Source organism: Salmo trutta, chromosome 10 (genome assembly GCF_901001165.1).
Source record: "Salmo trutta chromosome 10, fSalTru1.1, whole genome shotgun sequence".
NCBI lineage: Eukaryota > Metazoa > Chordata > Actinopteri > Salmoniformes > Salmonidae > Salmo > Salmo trutta.
Window position 1 is genome coordinate 42,167,288 of NC_042966.1, and position 21,103 is coordinate 42,188,390.

The 21,103-nt window shown below is 43.9% G+C and overlaps 1 protein-coding gene across 5 annotated transcripts; it reads left to right on the top strand.

Moving 5' to 3' along the window:
- Nucleotides 1–601: 601 nt before the first annotated feature.
- On the top strand, nt 602–20,138 carry LOC115201736 (uncharacterized). Of its 5 annotated transcripts, XM_029765593.1 has the most exons (20): nt 602–946; nt 1,075–1,282; nt 1,418–1,584; nt 1,728–1,858; nt 3,893–4,059; nt 4,243–4,328; nt 5,215–5,295; nt 5,616–5,730; nt 8,041–8,216; nt 9,261–9,482; nt 11,080–11,282; nt 11,476–11,607; nt 11,805–11,945; nt 14,512–14,782; nt 15,185–15,386; nt 16,220–16,442; nt 16,800–16,930; nt 17,123–17,283; nt 17,638–17,860; nt 19,365–20,138. In XM_029765593.1, exons 1-20 carry the CDS (start codon nt 788–790, stop codon nt 19,502–19,504), a joined length of 3,339 nt encoding a protein of 1,112 aa, XP_029621453.1. In that variant the 5' UTR covers nt 602–787; the 3' UTR covers nt 19,505–20,138. The 5 variants fall into 5 exon arrangements, with proteins under 5 accessions (XP_029621453.1, XP_029621454.1, XP_029621456.1 ...); XM_029765594.1 differs by lacking the exon at nt 11,476–11,607; XM_029765596.1 differs by lacking the exons at nt 17,123–17,283; nt 17,638–17,860 and adding an exon at nt 18,262–18,317 and having other exon boundaries at nt 19,365–19,427.
- The last annotated feature ends 965 nt before the right edge of the window (nt 20,139–21,103 follow it).

The following is a 21,103-nucleotide window of genomic DNA, read 5'->3' on the forward strand; positions in this document are numbered from 1 at the left end:
AGAAAGTTAGATGAATTCAATTCAAAATGGCGAGAACTGGCATTCGTAGCTAAATGCTTTTGGTTAGCTTGAGAATAATAATGGCATGATTTATCATTCTACGGTATGTATGTACAGTATGTGATATAGTAGAATGTTATGAACTGACACTGAATCGTAGGAGCTGACTACTAACTTAGCTATGTAGAAGTTGGATGGAAGAACGCCCACAACTGTGGGGTCAAAAGTGCAAACGAAGAACTGGTGTTTCAATCAACAACAAAAAAGTTTCAAAAGCCCCCAAAAAAAGAACACTGCAAGCAGATAGGGCAGTCTAGCCAAATATATATATTTTTTTCAAATACATTTTTTGGCCTATAAATATTTTTGGGGAATAAAATACATAAAGTTTTGCATTCTATTACAAAATATTTGATTGCAATATTTTTTACTTTGAGGCCTCATTTTGGGTTTCAGAACAATTACTTTTGAAAGAAAATAAAAAAAACGTTTTGCTCTCGAAAAAAAAGACACAAAATGTACCTCCATAGGCTATGCTGGCTATTTTAACAGTAAAGTTAGAAGAATGTGATTAATTTAGGTGGCAATGGCATCATTAACAGGACTTATCGGCCTTTTAATAGCGTTTGACCCAAACGGCTTTCCGTATTTCAAAAACGAGCTTGTTTCCATGGTTACATACAGACACTGAAATGTCAGTCCGTCAGTGTATGTGCGACTGTTTACAGAAATCCTAGAATATAACAACAGCAAAAATAGTTTCAAACAGCTTTAAAGAAAAGCTAAAATGGACAATTGTGATTTGGAGAAGCTTGCAATTTCGGGACAGACGTTGCAGCCTGCGTTCAAAGCAGATGTAACAACTTACAAAGTTACTGTTACAAGCGATGTCGACCGGGTTACATTGGACCTGCTCACAAGTGACTGCGGAGCCTGTTATAAAATAGTAAGTCTCAACAAAGTAACGTTTGTATGCGAATATTTGTTTAATACTATAAGATATCCTACACTGTGTACTACGCACATCATTTTTTTCTTCATGCTCTTGCAAATCTATACATTTGATATTTTCAGCGTTGTGGTGATGGCTCAAAGTCCATCAGACTGGATGATGGGATGAATTTGGTTGAAGTAGAGGTGGTAGCCGAGGATGGCACCTCCAAAAAATATTGCATTGAAGTCACCAAACTGTCTGCGAGGACTGCAGAGTTGAGTGACCTTACAATCGAAGGAAATGTTAAATTACAACCTACATTTTCGGCAAACATCTATGATTACTCAAGTAAGTGGATATGCATTTAAAAAAAAAAGATATATGAAAATAAAGTATGTATTCAATTTTATTCTCATGACTTATTCTATGACTTATATAATGTGTTTTTGTATTATTTTTAAACCTGGTAATCTTTTAATTTAGGCACAGTTCCTTTCTACTGTAACTCGGTGACCATACTGCCCAAGGTTCCTGATAGAAACATGAAAGTTTCAGTGAATGAAGAAAGTGATTCACAACCTTCTCTGTTGACTGTTGGAGAAACTGTCGTCAGTATCAAGGTCTTATCAGCAGATGGCAGCAATTCTCAGGTAATTACACAAACTGCTACTGTACTGGCAACATTTTTATGGAAACCTTTGCTAAATCTTTGTGTACTTTAGATATAATGATACATCAAATATTCAGTGATTTCTGATGGATTAAAGAATGTCTCTTTCAAAACCACTCCTAGATGTACTATGTGTTGGTGATACGAGAGCAGATTCCCATGGCTGTGTCTTTCAGTGATGTGAAAGAGCAGGTGTACTATGAGTGCCCTGTCACTCTGACGGCTCTCTACAGACCCATATCCATCAACCAGAGGTAGAGTTACTATAGCAGGGGTATTCTAATCCTACCCTGGGGGTAGAGTTACTATAGCAGGGGTATTCTAATCCTACCCTGGAGGTAAAGTTACTATAGCAGGGGTATTCTAATCCTACCCTGGAGGTAGAGTTACTATAGCAGGGGTATTCTAATCCTACCAGAGGTAAAGTTACTATAGCAGGGGTATTCTAATCCTACCCTGGAGATAGAGATACTATAGCAGGGGTATTCTAATCCTACCCTGGAGGTAGAGTTACTATAGCAGGGGTATTCTAATCCTACCAGAGGTAAAGTTACTATAGCAGGGGTATTCTAATCCTACCCTGGAGATAGAGATACTATAGCAGGGGTATTCTAATCCTACCCTGGAGGTAAAGATACTATAGCAGGGGTATTGTAATCCTACCCTGGAGGTAGAGATACTATAGCAGGGGTATTCTAATCCTACCCTGGAGGTAGAGTTACTATAGCAGGGGTATTCTAATCCTACCCTGGAGGTAAAGTTACTATAGCAGGGGTATTCTAATCCTACCCTGGAGGTAGAGTTACTATAGAAGGGGTATTCTAATCCTACCCTGGAGGTAGAGTTACTATAGCAGGGGTATTCTAATCCTACCCTGGAGGTAAAGTTACTATAGCAGGGGTATTCTAATCCTACCCTGGAGGTAGAGTTACTATAGCAGGGGTATTCTAATCCTACCCTGGAGCTAGCGTTACTATAGCAGGGGTATTCTAATCCTACCCTGGCGGTAAAGTTACTATAGCAGGGGTATTCTAATCCTACCAGAGGTAAAGTTACTATAGCAGGGGTATTCTAATCCTACCCTGGAGGTAAAGTTACTATAGCAGGGGTATTCTAATCCTACCAGAGGTAAAGTTACTATAGCAGGGGTATTCTAATCCTACCCTGGAGGTAAAGTTACTATAGCAGGGGTATTCTAATCCTACCCTGGAGGTAAAGATACTATAGCAGGGGTATTCTAATCCTACCAGAGGTAAAGTTACTATAGCAGGGGTATTCTAATCCTACCCTGGAGGTAGAGTTACTATAGCAGGGGTATTCTAATCCTACCCTGGAGGTAAAGTTACTATAGCAGGGGTATTCTAATCCTACCCTGGAGGTAGAGATACTATAGCAGGGGTATTCTAATCCTACCCTGGAGGTAGAGATACTATAGCAGGGGTATTCTAATCCTACCCTGGAAGTAGAGTCACTATAGCAGGGGTATTCTAATCCTACCCTGGAGGTAAAGTTACTATCGCAGGGCTATTCTAATCCTACCCTGGAGGTAGAGTTACTATAGCAGGGGTATTCTAATCCTACCAGAGGTAGAGTTACTATAGCAGGGGTATTCTAATCCTACCCTGGGGGTAGAGTTACTATAGCAGGGGTATTCTTATCCTACCCTGGAGGTAGAGTTACTATAGCAGGGGTATTCTAATCCTACCCTGGCGGTAGAGTTACTATAGCAGGGGTATTCTAATCCTACCCTGGAGGTAAAGTTACTATAGCAGGGGTATTCTAATCCTACCCTGGAGGTAGAGTTACTATAGCAGGGGTATTCTAATCCTACCAGAGGTAAAGTTACTATAGCAGGGATATTCTAATCCTACCCTGGAGTTCCAGAGTACTGCTGGTGTTCTGTTCTACCTGATAATTAGTGGCACCCACTAAATCAGTCCCTGTTAGAGGGGAAGAATTAAGAAAAAAGCAGTGGAACTGACTTCGAGGTCCAGATTTCAATTTGACGGTACTATACTATATGTGTGACCAACCAGGTTCGAACCCAGGTCTCTTACTCTTCAGGGCCCATAGTCACACAGAAGCTCAGAGCAGTGCTGATCTAGGATCAAGTCCCCCCTTGTTTATAAAATCTTATTCAATATTATCTGAAAGGAAAAACTGATCCTAGATCAGCATTCATACTCTGAGTCGCTTTATGAATATGGGCCCTGGTCTCAGGCAAGGTTATTTATCAATGTGCATGGATTCTTTCTCATCAATTGAGACTCTGACACTGTTTTCTGCAGTGATCCACAGCACCTGTTCTCAGCCCCCTACATTGACATGCTGGCGAGAAGGTCGAAGGTCGACCCGCTAAACGAGTGTCCCCTCGGAGACAGATGGAAGGTTCTGGAACACGATCTGGACAAGACCATGTCTTCTGCCCTGGTCAAGTGCTTCTTTGCATACCGAGGTACACTGTCACAAGCCAGAACGATGATTACTTTCTCAAATAAGATTATTTATTATATTGAAAGAATGTTGTAATGTTCGAATTTCACTCATATCAATATCAGCTAATCAGCAGTTAGAGAAGGAACCACATCTACTGTGTGTTTGTCATTAATCATGGTATGTCTCTGTTACCTCTTCAAAGGATGTGAGAGTGTGATGAAACTGGCTGAAGTGGGGTCACATGCACTGGAGTGTCCACACAAACCCTCAGCGGACCTGGACCAAAAGGTCAGCATGAAACATTGACGTGTGTGTGTGTGTGTCTGTGTGTCTGTGTGTGTGTGCGCGCACACGTATGTGCAGAGGACTGAAATCACAGCCATCGTTATCTAGGCTCTTCTCGTGCTTTAACATTGGTGCTTACCTCAGGTACGTTTCAGCCTGTAGGTTGAAGTGCTTTAACCAAATGACCGTCCCGTAATAAAACTTGCCGCATTGCATGTCTGTATGAAATATTCATGTAATCTTAATCCCTTATTAATGCAATCTTAATGCTGGAATACGTAATGGTGAAACTTCCACGTCTGTTTGAGATATTACAACAACAACAAAAAATACCTTTAAACAACTTACACTGTTCCCCCCCCCCCCCCCCCCCCCTCTGACATCATTGACAAAACAGCAGAATATGTACTGGACGTTGTTTTTAACATGATGCTGGATTTCTATTTAACCTTTATTTAACCTTTATGTAACTAGGCAAGTCAGTTAAGAACAAATTCTTATTTACAATGACAGCCTACCGGGGAACAGTGGGTTAAACTGCCTTGTTCAGGGGCAGAACGACAGATTTTTACCTTGTCAGCTCGGGGATTCGATCTAGCAACCTTTCTGTTACTGACCTAACGCTCTAACCACTAGGCTACCTGCCACCCCAATGTATGCTACTCCTCCTCTCCTCCTCCTCTCCTCCTCCTCATCCTCTCCTCCTCCTCATCCTTTCCTCATCCTCCTCCTCTCCTCCTCCTCCTCATCCTCTCCTCCTCATCCTCCTCTCCTCCTCTCCTCTCCATCAAAACAAAAACAATAACATAACATACTGTATGTGCTGGGTTGAATAGTGGAATAGTTTCCACTTATGTGGATTTCAGCTTTAAATGTACCTTTCTTTCAGGACGTCACTGAGACAAGCTGGTATAAGAAGCATTTTGCATCCTCGACCTGCTTGGAGATAGAGACCAAACACATCTTGGAGGTAATAAGAACACTTTACATATGGTTACCTATGATAGAGGTTTAGACTTTGAAAATTACTAAAGCTAAGTAATTACAGTGCAACACTCTAGTTATGGATTACTCACTGATACAAGGTATTTACATAATTGCTGTCCTACAGAGAATTGAAATATTGTAAAGCGTTGCCTAGTTTTCATATCTTGCTCTATTCGCTATCATCGTTGTTGCTAAGATTGTTCAAACCTTTGTCATCTCATTAGATAGATTCTCTGCTATTGTGTTGCTGATGAAGCATCATTCATTCTGCATAAGTGAGGATATTTCCTTTGTTCTCCACAGGTGCATAACTGGGAGAAGAGACTTCAAAAGGCAATAGGACAGGATAGTGTCGATAATCTGTGTTCCCTGGCCGAGGACAATCTGAAACGCTACAGAGAGCGTCTGCCCAAACCAGGTCGGTAAGAGTTTCCATCCAATGCAGCTAAACCAAACCTCTGTGAGCATAGCAGATTAGCCTTGCCCATTGGAAAAATACACAAAGAGAGGCTAGTTAGCGTTAGCATAGCGAATTAGCCTTGCTTATTGAAAAATACATGAAGAGAGGCTAGTTAGCATTAGCGTCAAGGGCCTATCCAGACATGATGCAGGACACTCAAGTTACTGTTTGTCTTTTTTTTGTCCACTTGTTCCTGACTAATCACTGAATCTGAGAAGTGATATCAGAGAAGTGTTGAATATGACTCGTTGGTCCTCATTCTGAAATCTAATTCTTAACTCACAAACTTGAGAACAAGCGATATGTCTGTACCAGGTCATGTGTTGAAAATATACAGTGTTCTTGCTCTTGTAATACAGACTCTGTGACAGACAGTTAGATTCGGTGACCTGGAAGAAATCCGGAGTGAAAAGGGATGTAATTCCAAAAACAATTCAAAGCCACCTTAACAGTCTTCCATGATGGTCTTGAAGGAGGAACAGTAAAGGGTCTTTCAGAGTTCAAAGTGCAAGAAGTCTAGGGAAACAAGCACCAGTTTCCTCTTTTCTATCGTGCTGATTATTCATTTAGAACGTGTGGCTTTGGGGTCAGTCCACTGGGGTCAGTCCACTGGGGTCATTCTACTGGGGTCAGTCTACTGGGGTCAGTCCACTGGGGTCTGTCCACTGGGGTCTGTCCACTGGGGTCGGTCCACTGGGATCTGTCCACTGGGGTCGGTCCACTGGGATCTGTCCACTGGGGTCATTCCACTGGGGTCATTCCACTGGGGTCATTCCACTGGGGTCATTCCACTGGGGTCATTCCACTGGGGTCAGTCCACTGGGGTCAGTCCACTGGGGTCATTCCATGTAATTTCAGCAAGCTATGACACCGACCATCTCAGATTGTTCTGAAATCTTTTCTGTCGTTAGAAACAGATAAAGTTAGCATTCCTGCAACATTATTTTGTTAAAATGTCATTTGATCTTTGAAGAAATTAAGCTAATTGATTGCACCCACATTGGCCATTTTAATGTATAGGATTCATATAATAGTCAATGAATATATTACCTAACATCCAATTGTGGACCAAACTTGTTTCTAACAATGAGTAAGACATGAGGAATCCCACATTTTTTTTAAAAGCCACTCACGGACGCCCCACACCAATCCCACCCCAACAACCAGTATACTGTATCAGTTCTCCCTGTCTGACTAGTAGTATGGAGCTGCTGCTTGGAGTATTGTTTCTTCATACTATGAAATGTATTCTCAGTGAATTTGGTGATGTTACGTTTACGTTGTTAGGTCTTACATCCTGATATTTCCAGGTTCTGACCACTAGATGGTGCTGTTCCTGCTGTTAGGTGTTTTATTTCTTTCTTTAAGAATCCCGATGCTGAAAGGATAGTTTACTCAAATGACTAAATTACATATTGGGTTCCTTCCTGTGTACTCGTTGTTGGTGTAGAGGGGGGGGGGGGGGTCCGTGGGTGGCTTCTCACTGGGCACACACTGGTTCAATCAACGTTGTTTCCACGTCATTTCAATGAAATTATGTTGAACCACTGTGGAATAGATATTGAATTGACATCCTTGCCCAGTGGGTTTTGACAATTCCTTTGGATTTCTCATGTCTTACTCATTGTTATAAAAAAAGTTTGGTCCCAATTGGAATGTTCGGTAATATATTTATTGACTATTATATGAATCCTATAACATTAAAATGGCCCATTTGCATTCAATCAATTAGCTTAATTTCTCAGAGATGAAATTATATTCCAACAAAATAATATTACAGGGTTACTAATCTCTTTCTTTTTTTTTTGTCACGACAGAAAGTTTTAGACCAATCTGAGATGGTGGGAGTCCAAATACTCTTTCTTGTGCTTTTTGAGGTGGAACGACCCTTTGGTGTATCAGGGCTATGAAGCCATAGTTAGAGAGGGAGGCTTAGATTGTACTAGAGTGTAAAAGGCTGTAAAAGAACATGAGCGGTGGCGATACTTCCCTCATGTGTGTTAAAATAGAAGCTCTTTATTTTCCTCTGGGATGCAAAGGGCTTGACAACAATGTAAAGTGACAGGGTAGATATTGCAGAAGCAATTTACACCCATTTAATATTTCATGCAAAAAGATGCAGGCGATCTTTCACAAGTGAAAGTAAAAATTAGGCTGGCACGGAATACCCTTTTCCTCATCATGTGTGTGTGTTCGTATGCGTGTGCGTGTGTGTGTGTGTGTGTGTGTGTGTGTGTGTGTGTGTGTGTGTGTACCGGACCTACCCAGGTGACCTGCTGCAGTATGAGGATGGTCAGTCTCCTCTGGACTGTCTGGAGCAGGCTGCTGTCCATTATGCCTCAGCCATCAAGCTCAAGCCCCGAGACCCCAGACTCCACTTCCTCCTGGGGCTGGCCCTGGAGGAGCAACACTATGCAGCAGAGATGTACGGACTGAGGAGGAAAGTAAGTAAGCCTTGGCCAAGCCAGAAAGGCTCCTGCCCTATGGGCCAATCTCCTAATTCTGTAGCGTGAGGCAGCTTGATGTACAGTCCCCTGGACAGGACGCTAGTCTATCGCAGGGCCAAACCACTCATTGTTGAATTTGCGATTTCCAACTTGTTGTGTAATGTTTATGTCCAATGGCCGATTAACACCAATACATTTTATCTATATTTCTCTTCATTATTTCTCTATATATGACAATGATTAAAAAGGATTTGCCAGTAGATTGTCAACTTGATTCATGATGATGACTGCTAGCTAAGATTTTGAAAGTATGATGTTGACATGATCTGTCCAGTCAAAGCTGCTGTACATATAACATGAATTGACATCATTTTATCTGTGGCCAATGACCTAGAGCCTTCTTGGATGGGCACTTCTAATGTAACTCTATGGCAGCACACAAGGAGCTAGAATTTTCGAGCTCTACCAACAGACTTGGCGGTGACGTAGTGTCCCCATGAGTGACAGAACACTGAACCAATCACGGCACAACATTCCGTATTTTCTGCTGGCTTGCCCCACGACCACAGAAAGCACTGAGCTAGAGTGAAACACCTGTATTTTCGAGTTGCCTTAACCAAGAAAACACAAAAGAGACCATGTTTGTATGGAGCTTTATTAACTCAATTATATAATTGAAAACAGGCAAGCCCCCCCAAATAAAAAACAGGCAAGCCCCCCAAATAATGTGAGGCTCAGAACAGGCAAGCCCCCCAAATAATGTGAGGCTCAGAACAGGCTCTGCCCTGCCTTCCCTGAATAACGGGTCGCCACTGACTGAAAGTAATCAGATTACACTACTGAGTTTAATTAATCCAAAAGTTAGGTTACTGATTACTATTTTGGACAAGTAACTAGTAACTGTAATGGTTTACATTTAGAAAATAACCTACCAAACCCTGTTCCTGTATAACGCACCCTTTACTCCAAAACATGACCAATTTGAATATGTGTATGACTCAGTGCATTTTCTTCTTCTTCTTCTTCTGTTTCCTCCTCCAGGCTGATGGGGACGTTGAGGACCTAAGCAGTGCCAAGTACACGGCGCGTCAGGATGACATCCTGGCTGTGTGTAAGCTGCATGGCTTCCCTGGCACGCCTACCATGGAGAACCAGCTACAGGCCCTAGACACAGAGTACCACCAGCTGAAAGAGCAGGGCCAGTCGGGCAAGGCAGACTACATCCAGACCCTGTTCATCTTCCTCTCCAAGAAGGCAGGCAAGGTCAGAGACACCATACATACAATTACAAAGATCTATATTGAGAAAGTGGTATTCAAACCTTTTTTCAGCAGGGGACTAGGTATGCTAGTATCAGGGACTAGGTAATATAGTATCACGGACTAGGTATTCTAGTATCAGGGACTAGGTATTCTAGTATCAGGGACTAGGTATTCTAGTATCAGGGGACTAGGTATTCTAGTATCAGGGACTAGGTATTCTAGTATCAGGGACTAGGTATTCTAGTATCAGGGACTAGGTATTCTAGTATCAGGGACTAGGTATTCTAGTATCAGGGACTAGGTATTCTAGTATCAGGGATTAGGTATTCCAGTATCAGGGACTAGGTATTCCAGTATCAGGCACTAGGTATGCTAGTATCAGGGACTAGGTATGCTAGTATCAGGGACTAGGTATTCTAGTATCAGGGACTAGGTATTCTAGTATCAGGGACTAGGTATTCTAGTATCAGGGACTAGGTATTGTAGTATCAGGGACTAGGTATTCTAGTATCAGGGACTAGGTAATATAGTATCAGGGACTAGGTATGCTAGTATCAGGGACTAGGTATGCTAGTATCAGGGACTAGGTATGCTAGTATCAGGGACTAGGTATGCTAGTATCAGGGACTAGGTATTCCAGTATCAGGGACTAGGTATTCCAGTATCAGGGACTAGGTATTCCAGTATCAGGGACTAGGTATTCTAGTATCAGGGACTAGGTATTCTAGTATCAGGGACTAGGTAATATAGTATCAGGGACTAGGTAATATAGTATCAGGGACTAGGTAATATAGTATCAGGGACTAGGTAATATAGTATCAGGGACTAGGTAATATAGTATCAGGGACTAGGTATTCCAGTATCAGGGACTAGGTATTCTAGTATCAGGGACTAGGTATTCTAGTATCAGGGACTAGGTAATATAGTATCAGGGACTAGGTAATATAGTATCAGGGACTAGGTAATATAGTATCAGGGACTAGGTAATATAGTATCAGGGACTAGGTAATATAGTATCAGGGACTAGGTAATATAGTATCAGGGACTAGGTAATATAGTATCAGGGACTAGGTATTCTAGTATCAGGGACTAGGTATTCTAGTATCAGGGACTAGGTATTCTAGTATCAGGGACTAGGTATTCTAGTATCAGGGACTAGGTATTCTAGTATCAGGGACTAGGTATTCTAGTATCAGGGACTAGGTATTCTAGTATCAGGGACTAGGTAATATAGTATCAGGGACTAGGTATTATAGTATCAGGGACTAGGTATTATAGTATCAGGGACCTGGTAGGGACCATTGAGATGAATCTATGTATTGCTATAATGTCAGAGAGACATCCAATGGATGTGGGACCCAGTTGATGTGTGACATTTGAACAGCCTGTGAAGGGCCTCTGAACGGCTTTGATCTCTCACTCATTGATCTCGGAGTAAGTAGAGCGGCACAGAGATCACTCGACCTGGCTGGCTCCCGGAGGAACAGCCCCATTCAAATCAATTATAGAACAGAATGATCAGTTAGTTCAAGATTACGTTTGAGCGCTGTTGGTGCAGACCCAGACTGGGGGTTGACGTTCCTGCCCTTGTACCTCAGGAAGGCAGTGCGGGCGTAGGGGACGAAGAGAGCTGTATTCACCGGGCCCTGCTGAAGTACCTGGATGCCTGGTCGCTGAACCAGGACTTCTGGGAGTACAATCTCCATGTGGGGCGTATGCTGCTGCTGCAGAAGAGGAACACGGAGGCACTGCAGCACCTGCAGACCGGACTGGCCCTGCGGCCCTCACAGCCAGCACTTAGGTCAGCACACACTGTAGTATGTTTAACGCAGTTGGTTCTGGGAACCAGACTTGCTTTAACTCCTCAAGCTAAGTCCTTGGCTTTAGCTCAGCGGGCTACGACAAATCTGTAGCATGCAGGAGACCTGGGTTGGCCCTATTGGTCACATTGCCAGGGGTAGGCAACTCATGAACGTGTGTGTGTGTGTGGGCAGGTTCTTCACAGGTCTGGCTCTACTGCTACAGGAGGAAGCCTCAGAGGCTGTGGAGAAGGAGGCAGCTCTGTTTTTACAACAAGGCCTGGAGCATGTTATAGCACAGTACTGCAACACAGAGAACAACTACAGGTGTGTGTGTGTGTGTGTGTATACAGGTGTGTGTTTGTGTGTGTATGTGTATGTGTGCGCGCGCAAGACAGAGATCGGGATCGAGAGAGAGTAGCTTGATTTACAGACTTCCTAAAGTATACTTCTACATGATGTGCAGTCAGTGTTCCTTTGTAAGCTAAAAGGTCCCCTTTTTTCCTGCCGTGACATGAACTCAGTGGTTTGGAGCAGAGCGCGACAGACCCTCTGTCCAGTGTGAGAACACAGTTCCTGCGTGGCTGCCTCACCCTTGGTGCCCTCCTCCACCAGAAGAACACTCTCTCTCAGAAACCAATGAGCGCAGAGCAGGTCTATCACACGTGAGTTTTATATTGCTTGCCTGATTTCAAATCTCTTTGTTCTGTCTTGCCAAGTCTCTATGTATGTATACTGAACTAAAATATAAACACGGAAATGTTGGTCCCATGCTTCATGAGCTAAAATAAATAAAAAATCCAGAAATATTTAATATGTACAAAAAGCTTATTTCTCTCAAATTGTGTGCATAAATTTGTTTACATCCCTGTTAGTGAACATTTCTCATTTGCCAAGATAAATCCATCCACCTGACAGGTGTGGCATATCAAGACGCTGATTCAACAGCATGATCATTACACAGGTGCACCTTGTTCTTGGGACGATAAAAGGCCACTCTAAAATGTGCATTTGTGTCACACAACACAATGCCACCGATGTCTCATGTTTTGTGGGAGCGTGTAATTGGCATGCTGACTGCAGGAATGTCCATCAGAGCTGTTGCCAAATAATTGAATGTTAATTTCTCTACCATAAGCCACCTCGTTTTAGAGAGTTTGGCAGCACATCCAACTGATCTCACGACCGCAGACCACATGTAACCACGCCAACCAAGGACCTCCACATCCAGCTTCTTCACCTGTGGTATTGTCTGATACCAGCCACCCAGACAGCTGATGAAACTGTGGGTTTGTCTGAGACCAGCCACCCAGACAGCTGATGAAACTGTGGGTTTGTCTGATACCAGCCACCCGGACAGCTGATGAAACTGTGGGTTTGTCTGATACCAGCCACCCAGACAGTGGATGAAACTGTGGGTTTGTCTGAGACCAGCCATCCAGACAGCTGATGAAACTGTGGGTTTACACAACTGAAGAATTTCTCCACAAACTGTCAGAAACCGTCTCAGGGAAGCTCATCTGCGTGCTCGTCATCCTCACCAGGGTCTTGACCTGACTGCAGTTCAGCGTCGTAACTGACTTCGGTGGGCAAACCCTCACCTTTGATGGCCACTGGCACGCTGGAGAAGTGTTCTCTTCACGGATTAATCCAGGTTGCAACTGTACCGGGCAGATGGCAGACAGCGTGTATGGCGTCGTGTGGGTGAGCGGTTTGCTGATGTCAACGTTGTGAACAGAGTGCCCCAAGGTGGGGTTATGGTATGGGCCCCATGGTGGAGGTGGGGTTATGGTATAGGCCCCATGGTGGAGGTGGGGTTATGGTATGGGCCCCATGGTGGAGGTGGGGTTATGGTATGGGCAGGCATAAGTTATGGACAACAAACACAATTGCATTTTATCAATGGCAATTTGAATGCACAGGGATACTGTGAAGAGATCCTGAGGCCCATTGTCGTGCCTTTCATCCGTCGCCATCACCTCATGTTTCAGCATGATAATGCACGGCCCCATGTCGCAAGGATCTGTACACAATTCTTGGAAGCTGAAAATCACCCAGTTCTTCCATGGCCTGCATACTCACCAGACATGTCAGTTATTAAACATGTTTGGAATGCTCTGGATCATGTGTACGACAGCATGTTCCAGTACCTGCCAATATCCAGCAACTTCGCACAGCCATTGAAGAGGATGGGGGAGCAACATTCCACAGGCCACAATCAACAGCCTGATCAACTTGTCTATCACATTGCCATCCGTTTTGTCACCAAAGCCACATAAACTACCCACCACTGCGACCTGTATGCTCTCGTTGGCTGGCCCTCGCTACATATTTATAGCCAAACCCACTGGCTCCAGGTCATCTATAAATCTATGCTAGGTAAAGCCCCGCCTTATCTCAGCTCACTGGTCACCATAGCAGCACCCACCCGTAGCACGCACTCCAGCAGGTATATTTCACTGGTCATCCCCAAAGCCTACACTTCCTTTGGCCGCCTTTCCTTCCAGTTCTCTGCTGCCAATGACTGGAACGAATTGCAAAAATCACTGAAGCTGGAGTCTTATATCTCCTACTCTGACTTTAAGCATCAGCTGTCAGAGCAGCTTACCGATCACTGTACCTGTACATAGCCCATCTGTAAATAGCCCACCCAACTACCTCATCCCCATATTGTTACTTATCTTCTTGCTCTTTTGCACCCCAGTATCTCTACTTGCACATCATCATCTGCACATCTATCACTCCAGTATTAATGCTAAAATGTAATTATTTCACAACTATGGCCTATTTATTGCCTTACCTCCCTACTCTTCGACATTTGCACACACTGTATATAGATTTTTCTATTGTGTTATTGACAGTACGTTTGTTTATGTGTAACTCTGTGTTGTTGTTTTTGTCTCACTGCTTTGCTTTATCTTGGCCAGGTCGCAGTTGTAAATGAGAACTTGTTCTCAACTAGCCTACCTGGTTAAATAAAGGTGAAATAAAATAAAATAAAAAAACTCTATGAAAAGGAGATGTGTCGCGCTGCATGAGGCAAATGGTGGTCACACCAGATACTGGCTGTTTTTCTATCCACACTCCTACCTCTGTTGAGGACAGAATTTAAGTATATATGCAGGAAACTAGAACAATTCTGGTCTGTCTTAATGTGTGTGTGTGTGTGTGTGTGTGTGTGTGTGTGTGTGTGTGTGTTTGTACCCATCTTCCTTTACACCCCCATAACAGTGTTGTGGTGCTGGCAGCCCGCGGTGTGTGTCGGTGCGTGTGTCGGGACCAGGTGGCTCAGCAGCTGGAGTGGGTGTTGCTAGATGCCCACTTTGCCCTCCTCCAGAGCCTCATTCAGCAAAAGAAGGCTGCTGGGTTAACCCAGGGTCAGGGCAAGCAGGGAGAGACAGAGAGACAGGCCTGGGTGACCAAGAGATGTCAGGCTCTCACAGGTCTGATCCGCCTCACCTCCATCCCCGCCTGCAGGGAGCTGCTGGACATGCAGGAGAAGGTTAGACTGGAGAAGTTGACCCTAACCCAGTGTTTCCCAAACATGGTCCTGGGGACCCCAAGGGGTACACACGCTGAATTAAATCATCTATAAATCTATTTATCATCAAGCTTTGACTATATGAATCAGTTGGTGTGCTCGTGCAACAAAAAAATAAAAAATACCCCTTGGGGTCTTCAGGACATGATTTGAGAAACGTTGCCTTACCTACTGATACTGCATCAGATATTCTTCCATCCCCAGAATAAGATTGAGGGTTAGAGTCATCTGATCCTGGATCTGTGTGGTGTCGTCTCATATTTTCCCCATCGCTCATCAGTCACTTTGATCTTGATCTTTTGATTTGACTGTGGTGTGTTGCAAACAAACAAACAAACAAAAACTCCCATCGGCGGTGTCCAGGTCTGCCAGGTTGCCGTGGTAACGGCTCCTCGTGACGGCCACGCGCTGTGCCTCCTGGGGCTGGCCCAGCTGGCTCAGTGTGACAACGACCATGGCGCCCAGAGGTTAGAGGGAGCCATTGCCAACGCCTGCCTCAGCTTCCAGGCAAGCATCGAACTGGAGGACAAACCTCAGAGCGGAGAGCCACCCACACAGCTCACCAGTAAGACAAATAGTGTGTGTGTGTGTGTACATGCTTCTGTGTGTGTGTGGGGATATTAATGAAGTGTGTGTGTGTGTGTGTGTGTGTGTGTGTGTGTGTGTGTGTGTGTGTGTGTGTGTGTGGATATTAATGAAGTGTGTGTGTGTGTGGATATTAATGAAGTGTGTGTGTGTGTGTGGATATTAATGAAGTGTGTGTGTGTGTGGATATTAATGAAGTGTGTGTGTGTGTGTGTGGATATTAATGAAGTGTGTGTGTGTGTGGATATTAATGAAGTGTGTGTGTGTGTGGATATTAATGAAGTGTGTGTGTGTGTGTGGATATTAATGAAGTGTGTGTGTGTGGATATTAATGAAGTGTGTGTGTGTGGATATTAATGAAGTGTGTGTGTGTGGATATTAATGAAGTGTGTGTGTGTGGGGATATTAATGAAGTGTGTGTGTGTGGGGATATTAATGAAGTGTGTGTGTGGGGATATTAATGAAGTGTGTGTGTGTGGGGATATTAATGAAGTGTGTGTGTGTGTGGATATTAATGAAGTGTGTGTGTGTGTGGATATTAATGAAGTGTGTGTGTGTGTGTGGATATTAATGAAGTGTGTGTGTGTGGATATTAATGAAGTGTGTGTGTGTGTGGATATTAATGAAGTGTGTGTGTGTGTGTGTGTGTGTGTGTGTGTGTGTGTGTGTGTGTGTGTGTGTGTGTGTGTGAGGATATTAATGAAGTGTGTGTGGGGGGATATTAATGAAGTGTGTGTGTGTGTGTGTGTGTGTGTGTGTGCGCACGTTGATATATGCAACTGAGCCTTGTGCCATCCCTCCCCCCTCCCTCAGAGCAGCAGTGGTGGCAGGACAGGCTGGCAGCAGACAAGGAGACAGCCATCCAGGGAGCGGGCGGGGGTGGCTCTGGGCCTTCTGACACTGCAGTGGCTGCCGGGAGAGGATGTGGGCGTGGCATGGGAGGTCCTGCTAGAGGGGGCACTGCGGCTGCAGCCAAGACCCCCACGAGAGGAGCCAAGACTGCCCCTCTAGCCAAAAACACCGTCTCTACTGCCAGGTCAGTCAGATAGACTTTAGACGTGTTGAAGAGCATAAATGTTACGCAGTCGCTGATTTCTGTTGCTGCAGATGCACCTCCCCTGACTGTAAACGCCTTCTTCTGCCTGCTTTTAAGGCTTCCAGTATTTGATGTAGAACACGGCCTAGTAAGCGAGGTATTGGAAGGAATGGGAACGACATGCTTTTGGACACGTGTGTTGTTTTATCAATCATTAGTTTTCCCAGTCAGGGTTGCGTAAAATGATATTTAAATTCAGTCATTTCAGGAAGTATTCTGAAATTCCAGTCTGAATTGTTTTAATTGAAATGGAAATTGAGCCCAACCCTAATCCAAGTAGTTTCTGTTTGTACTCAGCAGGGGGCAAGGTGGAGCAGCCAAAACCCTTGGCCCTGCCAAGCCCAGCAGCTCCAAGACTCAGCTCATCTCCCCCAGCAAGTCTAAACCAGACTGCTCCCCAAGCCCAGCCAAACCTGGGCCCACAGAAGGTAGGCTACCAACCAGGGTAGCAATTATACTCAAGGGTATCCAGTCTTTGGCCTAGTAACACTGGGGAGCGCTATTGGGTTTAGCCCACTATTCATTTCATTGATTGTGTCATTTGCTGTGTGTGGGCTACTTAGTATTTCTCCATTTGGAACCGATTGCTCCGTCTGTGGGTTGTGTCTCTATGACTACAGAATCAGCTGTGGCAGAGAGTGGCAACGTTTTCCCCAAAGCTCTGTTGAACCGTCGATCCCATGCCCCTCGCCTCGGCTTGGCCCGCGCCCTCTCCCGCTCCGCAGACAGCCACGACCAGGCACGCCAGCTCTACCAGGAGGTCATCACCATGGCACCAGAGGTCACATATTACTAGCAGTTATTATACAGCTAGTAAAGCTCTTCCTGTTATTGTTAGCTCCATCCAATGACTGGTCAGTCTGGAGTGTTCTTCCTGTTATTGTTAGCTCCATCCAATGACTGGTCAGTCTGGAGTGTTCTTCCTGTGCTCTCCAACTGTTGCACTCCCCAGCTGTGTTTAGTTAAGTCCAGGTTGTGTCTAGAATATGTTTAGTTAAGTCCAGGTTGTATCTAGAATATGTTTAGTTAAGTCCAGGTTGTGTCTAGAATATTGGTAAACACCTTTCAAATACAATGTGATTGATTTTCATTGGTAGATTGATGAATGAATTGGTGGACTGTGATTGATCAACAGGTCCACGATGCGTACATTGAGCTGGCAGAGATGCTGGGGCAGTCAGACCCCCTGGCTGCTGTAGAGGTGTACTGTCGGTTCCCCCTGAAGCCCGTCTCAGAGCAGAACTTTGACGACGCCTTCATCACTGGAGAGATCGTACGCATCCTGATGAAACAAGGCCTCTACGAGCACCCAGAGCTGGGACACAACCTCATCGCCTACGGGAAAGTCATGGGCCTGGGTGAGTTATATTTTCCTTGGAACCGTCTTGGAACCATCTTGCATCAGATGGTTTTTAGATCATACAATGGTTCTTTAAACTTTTTTAGCTCAAGACTCAAATCAGAAATGTACTCAAAATATTTATCCTGTAGCTCAGTTGGTAGAGCATGGTGTTTGCAACGCCAGGGTTGTGGGTTCGATTCCCACAGGGGGCCAGTACGGGAAAAAAATAAATATAAAAATAAAAAATAAATGTATGACATTAAATGAAATGTATGCATTCACTACTGGATAAGAGCGTCTGCTAAATGACTAAAATGTAAATGTAAGAAGACAGTGTGTGATTTATAGATGTATTCTCATAATTCGTGACCCATATTCTCACATGCCCAGGATCCACTTTTCTGTCCCAATTAATAGAGCAGGATTAAATCCGTATTGCTGCAGTATCGCAGAAGATTTGCGTTGAAATTAAGGTAATTTCAGGATGAGCCGTCATTTTTGTCGGTGTTTAGCGTGAATGCAGGAACATTGCCTTTAAAATTTTAAACGAGCTATAACACGGATCTTCTGCTATACGGATTGAACTGAGCCCTCCTTCCTGTATGCAAATACAGAAATAGAACATTTGGAAGAGAAATTAAATACAGATGTACGATCTTAATTTGACCAGTTTCTCACAGCAGGAAAATAATCCTGCAGCAACAGGAAATGTGAATTATTGTGAGGATTATAGTTAATTAACATTTTTGTAGGGGTTCATACTGTCACGTCCTGACCAGTAAAAGGGTATTTTGCCTTAGTAGAATGGTCAGGGCGTGGCAGGGGGGTTGTTTTGTGTGTTTTGGGGTTTGTTTATTTCTAGGGGAATTTGTTCTAGTTTTCTATTTCTATGTTTCGTTTTCCATGTTTGGCCGAGTATGGTTTCCAATCAGAGGCAGGTGTCTTTCGTTGTCTCTGATTGGAAGCCATACTTAGGCAGCCTGTTTTTCCTTTGGGTTTTGTGGGTGGTTGTTTTCTGTTTAGTATGTTAGGATACCTGACAGAACTGTTTGGCTGTCGTTTGTTTTTCTTTGTGAAGTGCTTTTTTTTTCATTCAAAAATACAAGATGAGCACTCAACACGCTGGGCCTTGGTCTGTTCACGACGACGCCTGTGACACATAAATTTTTTTGTTTGGCCAAATCAAGGCTGAAATTTTAAAGTGGAAGTTTAATACAGTATCTCTAAAAGCCTTTTTAAACCTAGAATACACTACAAGTTAGCATTTTCCTGCGGTGCAGCAAATTTCCTGCAACAGGGTGATCAAATTAAGATCCTACATCTGTATAGTAGGCAGACGCTAAAGGGAAGGATGTCTTTTTTAAATACAATCTCTTACTGTATTCTCTTCAAAAAGTCTTACTACTTAAAATTGTATAAATAATATTAGTGAATGTTAAGGGTAATGCTTCAGCCTCATCAGATTGTGTTGTTTGTTTGTTTGTTTGTTTGTTTGTTTGTTTGTTTGTTTGTATGTGAAGGTTGCCTTGAGAAATACATCGACATCCTTGAAGGGAAGTTCATGAGCAGCCTTCTAAAGAGAGTGTATGCAGGGATACATGATAAATCAGTGGAAGACAAGGATCTGCAGGACTTCTTCAAGTTCAAGTGCTGGATATGAACTTTCCTTTCATAAAGAGACGGGCTGTTTATTCCTTGATCAACGTATGAATGTATCTCTTTAGACCTATAGGCTAGTCACATCATCTTTAGACCAATAGGCTAGTCACATCATGTTTAGACCAATAGACTAGTCACATCATCATTAGACCAATAGGCTAGTCACATCATCTTTAGACCAATAGGCTAGTCACATCATCTTTAGACCAATAGGCTAGTCACATCATCTTTAGACCAATAGACTAGTCACATCATCTTTAGACCAATAGACTAGTCACATCATCTTTAGACCAATAGGCTAGTCACATCATCTTTAGACCAATAGGCTAGTCACATCATCTTTAGACCAATAGACTAGTCACATCATCTTTAGACCAATAGGCTAGTCACATCATCTTTAGACCAATAGGCTAGTCGACAGAGTGAAACATCTGTCGTTGTGCCCTTGAGCAAGGCAGGTAACTCCCCCCCCCCAACAACAGCTTCCCGGGCGCCCAATCTGGCAGTCCCCCGCACCTCTCCGATTCAGAGGGGTTGGGTTAAAAGCAGAAGGGAGGGGTTGGACCTTGTGCAATTGAAGGTTAAAAAAAATGTATGTAATCCTTTAAAGAATATTAACTGTTACTATTCCTTGGGTTATGCCTACACCAGGAAATATCATTTACTGCAAATGAGGTCACCGACGTGTTAAAATTCCAAAGCAAATAAGACAATACTTTGATCGTTTTCCCAAAAAGGCCATTTTAATCTGGACCACTTCATCCCCAGTAGGCTGTTTTATAACAAAGTCACAGTAAGAACATCACTAGGTAAAACTGGAGGCATGTGTCAATGAAACATCCTGTCTAGCAGAAGAATATCTTAACTTTAGTTAGCAAAGCAGTTTGTTCAGAGTACAACATTCTGCCATTAGAAACATAGGCTACACATGGGAATGAACAGGAGAAAGGATGAGGAGACAGGATGACAGGGAGAGAAAGGATATTGAGTCCCACACAATCCTTACTACTACTACGTTACTCTCTCCTAACAACTTAATAGAAGCTGTTTAATAAGAGAGCAAGGTTAGAGAGAGACGAGAGCGAGAGACTGGAGAAAGAGAGTGAGGTTAGAGAGAGAGACTGGGGAGAGAGAGAGACTGGAGAGGGAGAGAGAGAGAGAAACTGGAGAGAGATAGAGAGAGACTGGAGAGAGGGAGAGAGAGACAGTCGAGAAAGAGGGAGACAGAGAGAGAGACTGGAGAGAGAGAGAGAGACACTGGAGAGAGAGAGAGAGACACTGGAGAGAGAGAGAGAGACTGGAGAGAGAGACTGGAGAGAGAGGGAGAGAGAAAGAGAGACTGGAGAGAGAGGGAGAGAGATTGAGAGGGAGAGAGAGACACTGGAGAGAGAGAGAGAGGGAGGGAGAGAGACTGGAGAGGGACTGGAGACAGAGAGAGAGAGACTGGAGAGAGAGAGAGCCCCTGGAGAGAGAGAGGGAGAGAGAGAGAGAGAGAGAGAGAGAGTCTCTAAAGGATGTGGCACTTGGTAGACAAACACCCCATGCCGCACTGGACAGAGGACCACCCAGAGACCCCTACCAGACCACTGCACTACCAAGG

Bases quoted from the DNA above. Each gene is read 5' to 3' on its own strand.
- LOC115201736 (XM_029765593.1), top strand. From the start codon at position 788: ATGGACAATTGTGATTTGGAGAAGCTTGCAATTTCGGGACAGACGTTG. The intron at 1,283-1,417 runs GTAAGTGGATAT...CTTTTAATTTAG, and splicing joins AAACATCTATGATTACTCAA to GCACAGTTCCTTTCTACTGT. The intron at 1,859-3,892 runs GTAGAGTTACTA...TGTTTTCTGCAG, and splicing joins CCCATATCCATCAACCAGAG to TGATCCACAGCACCTGTTCT.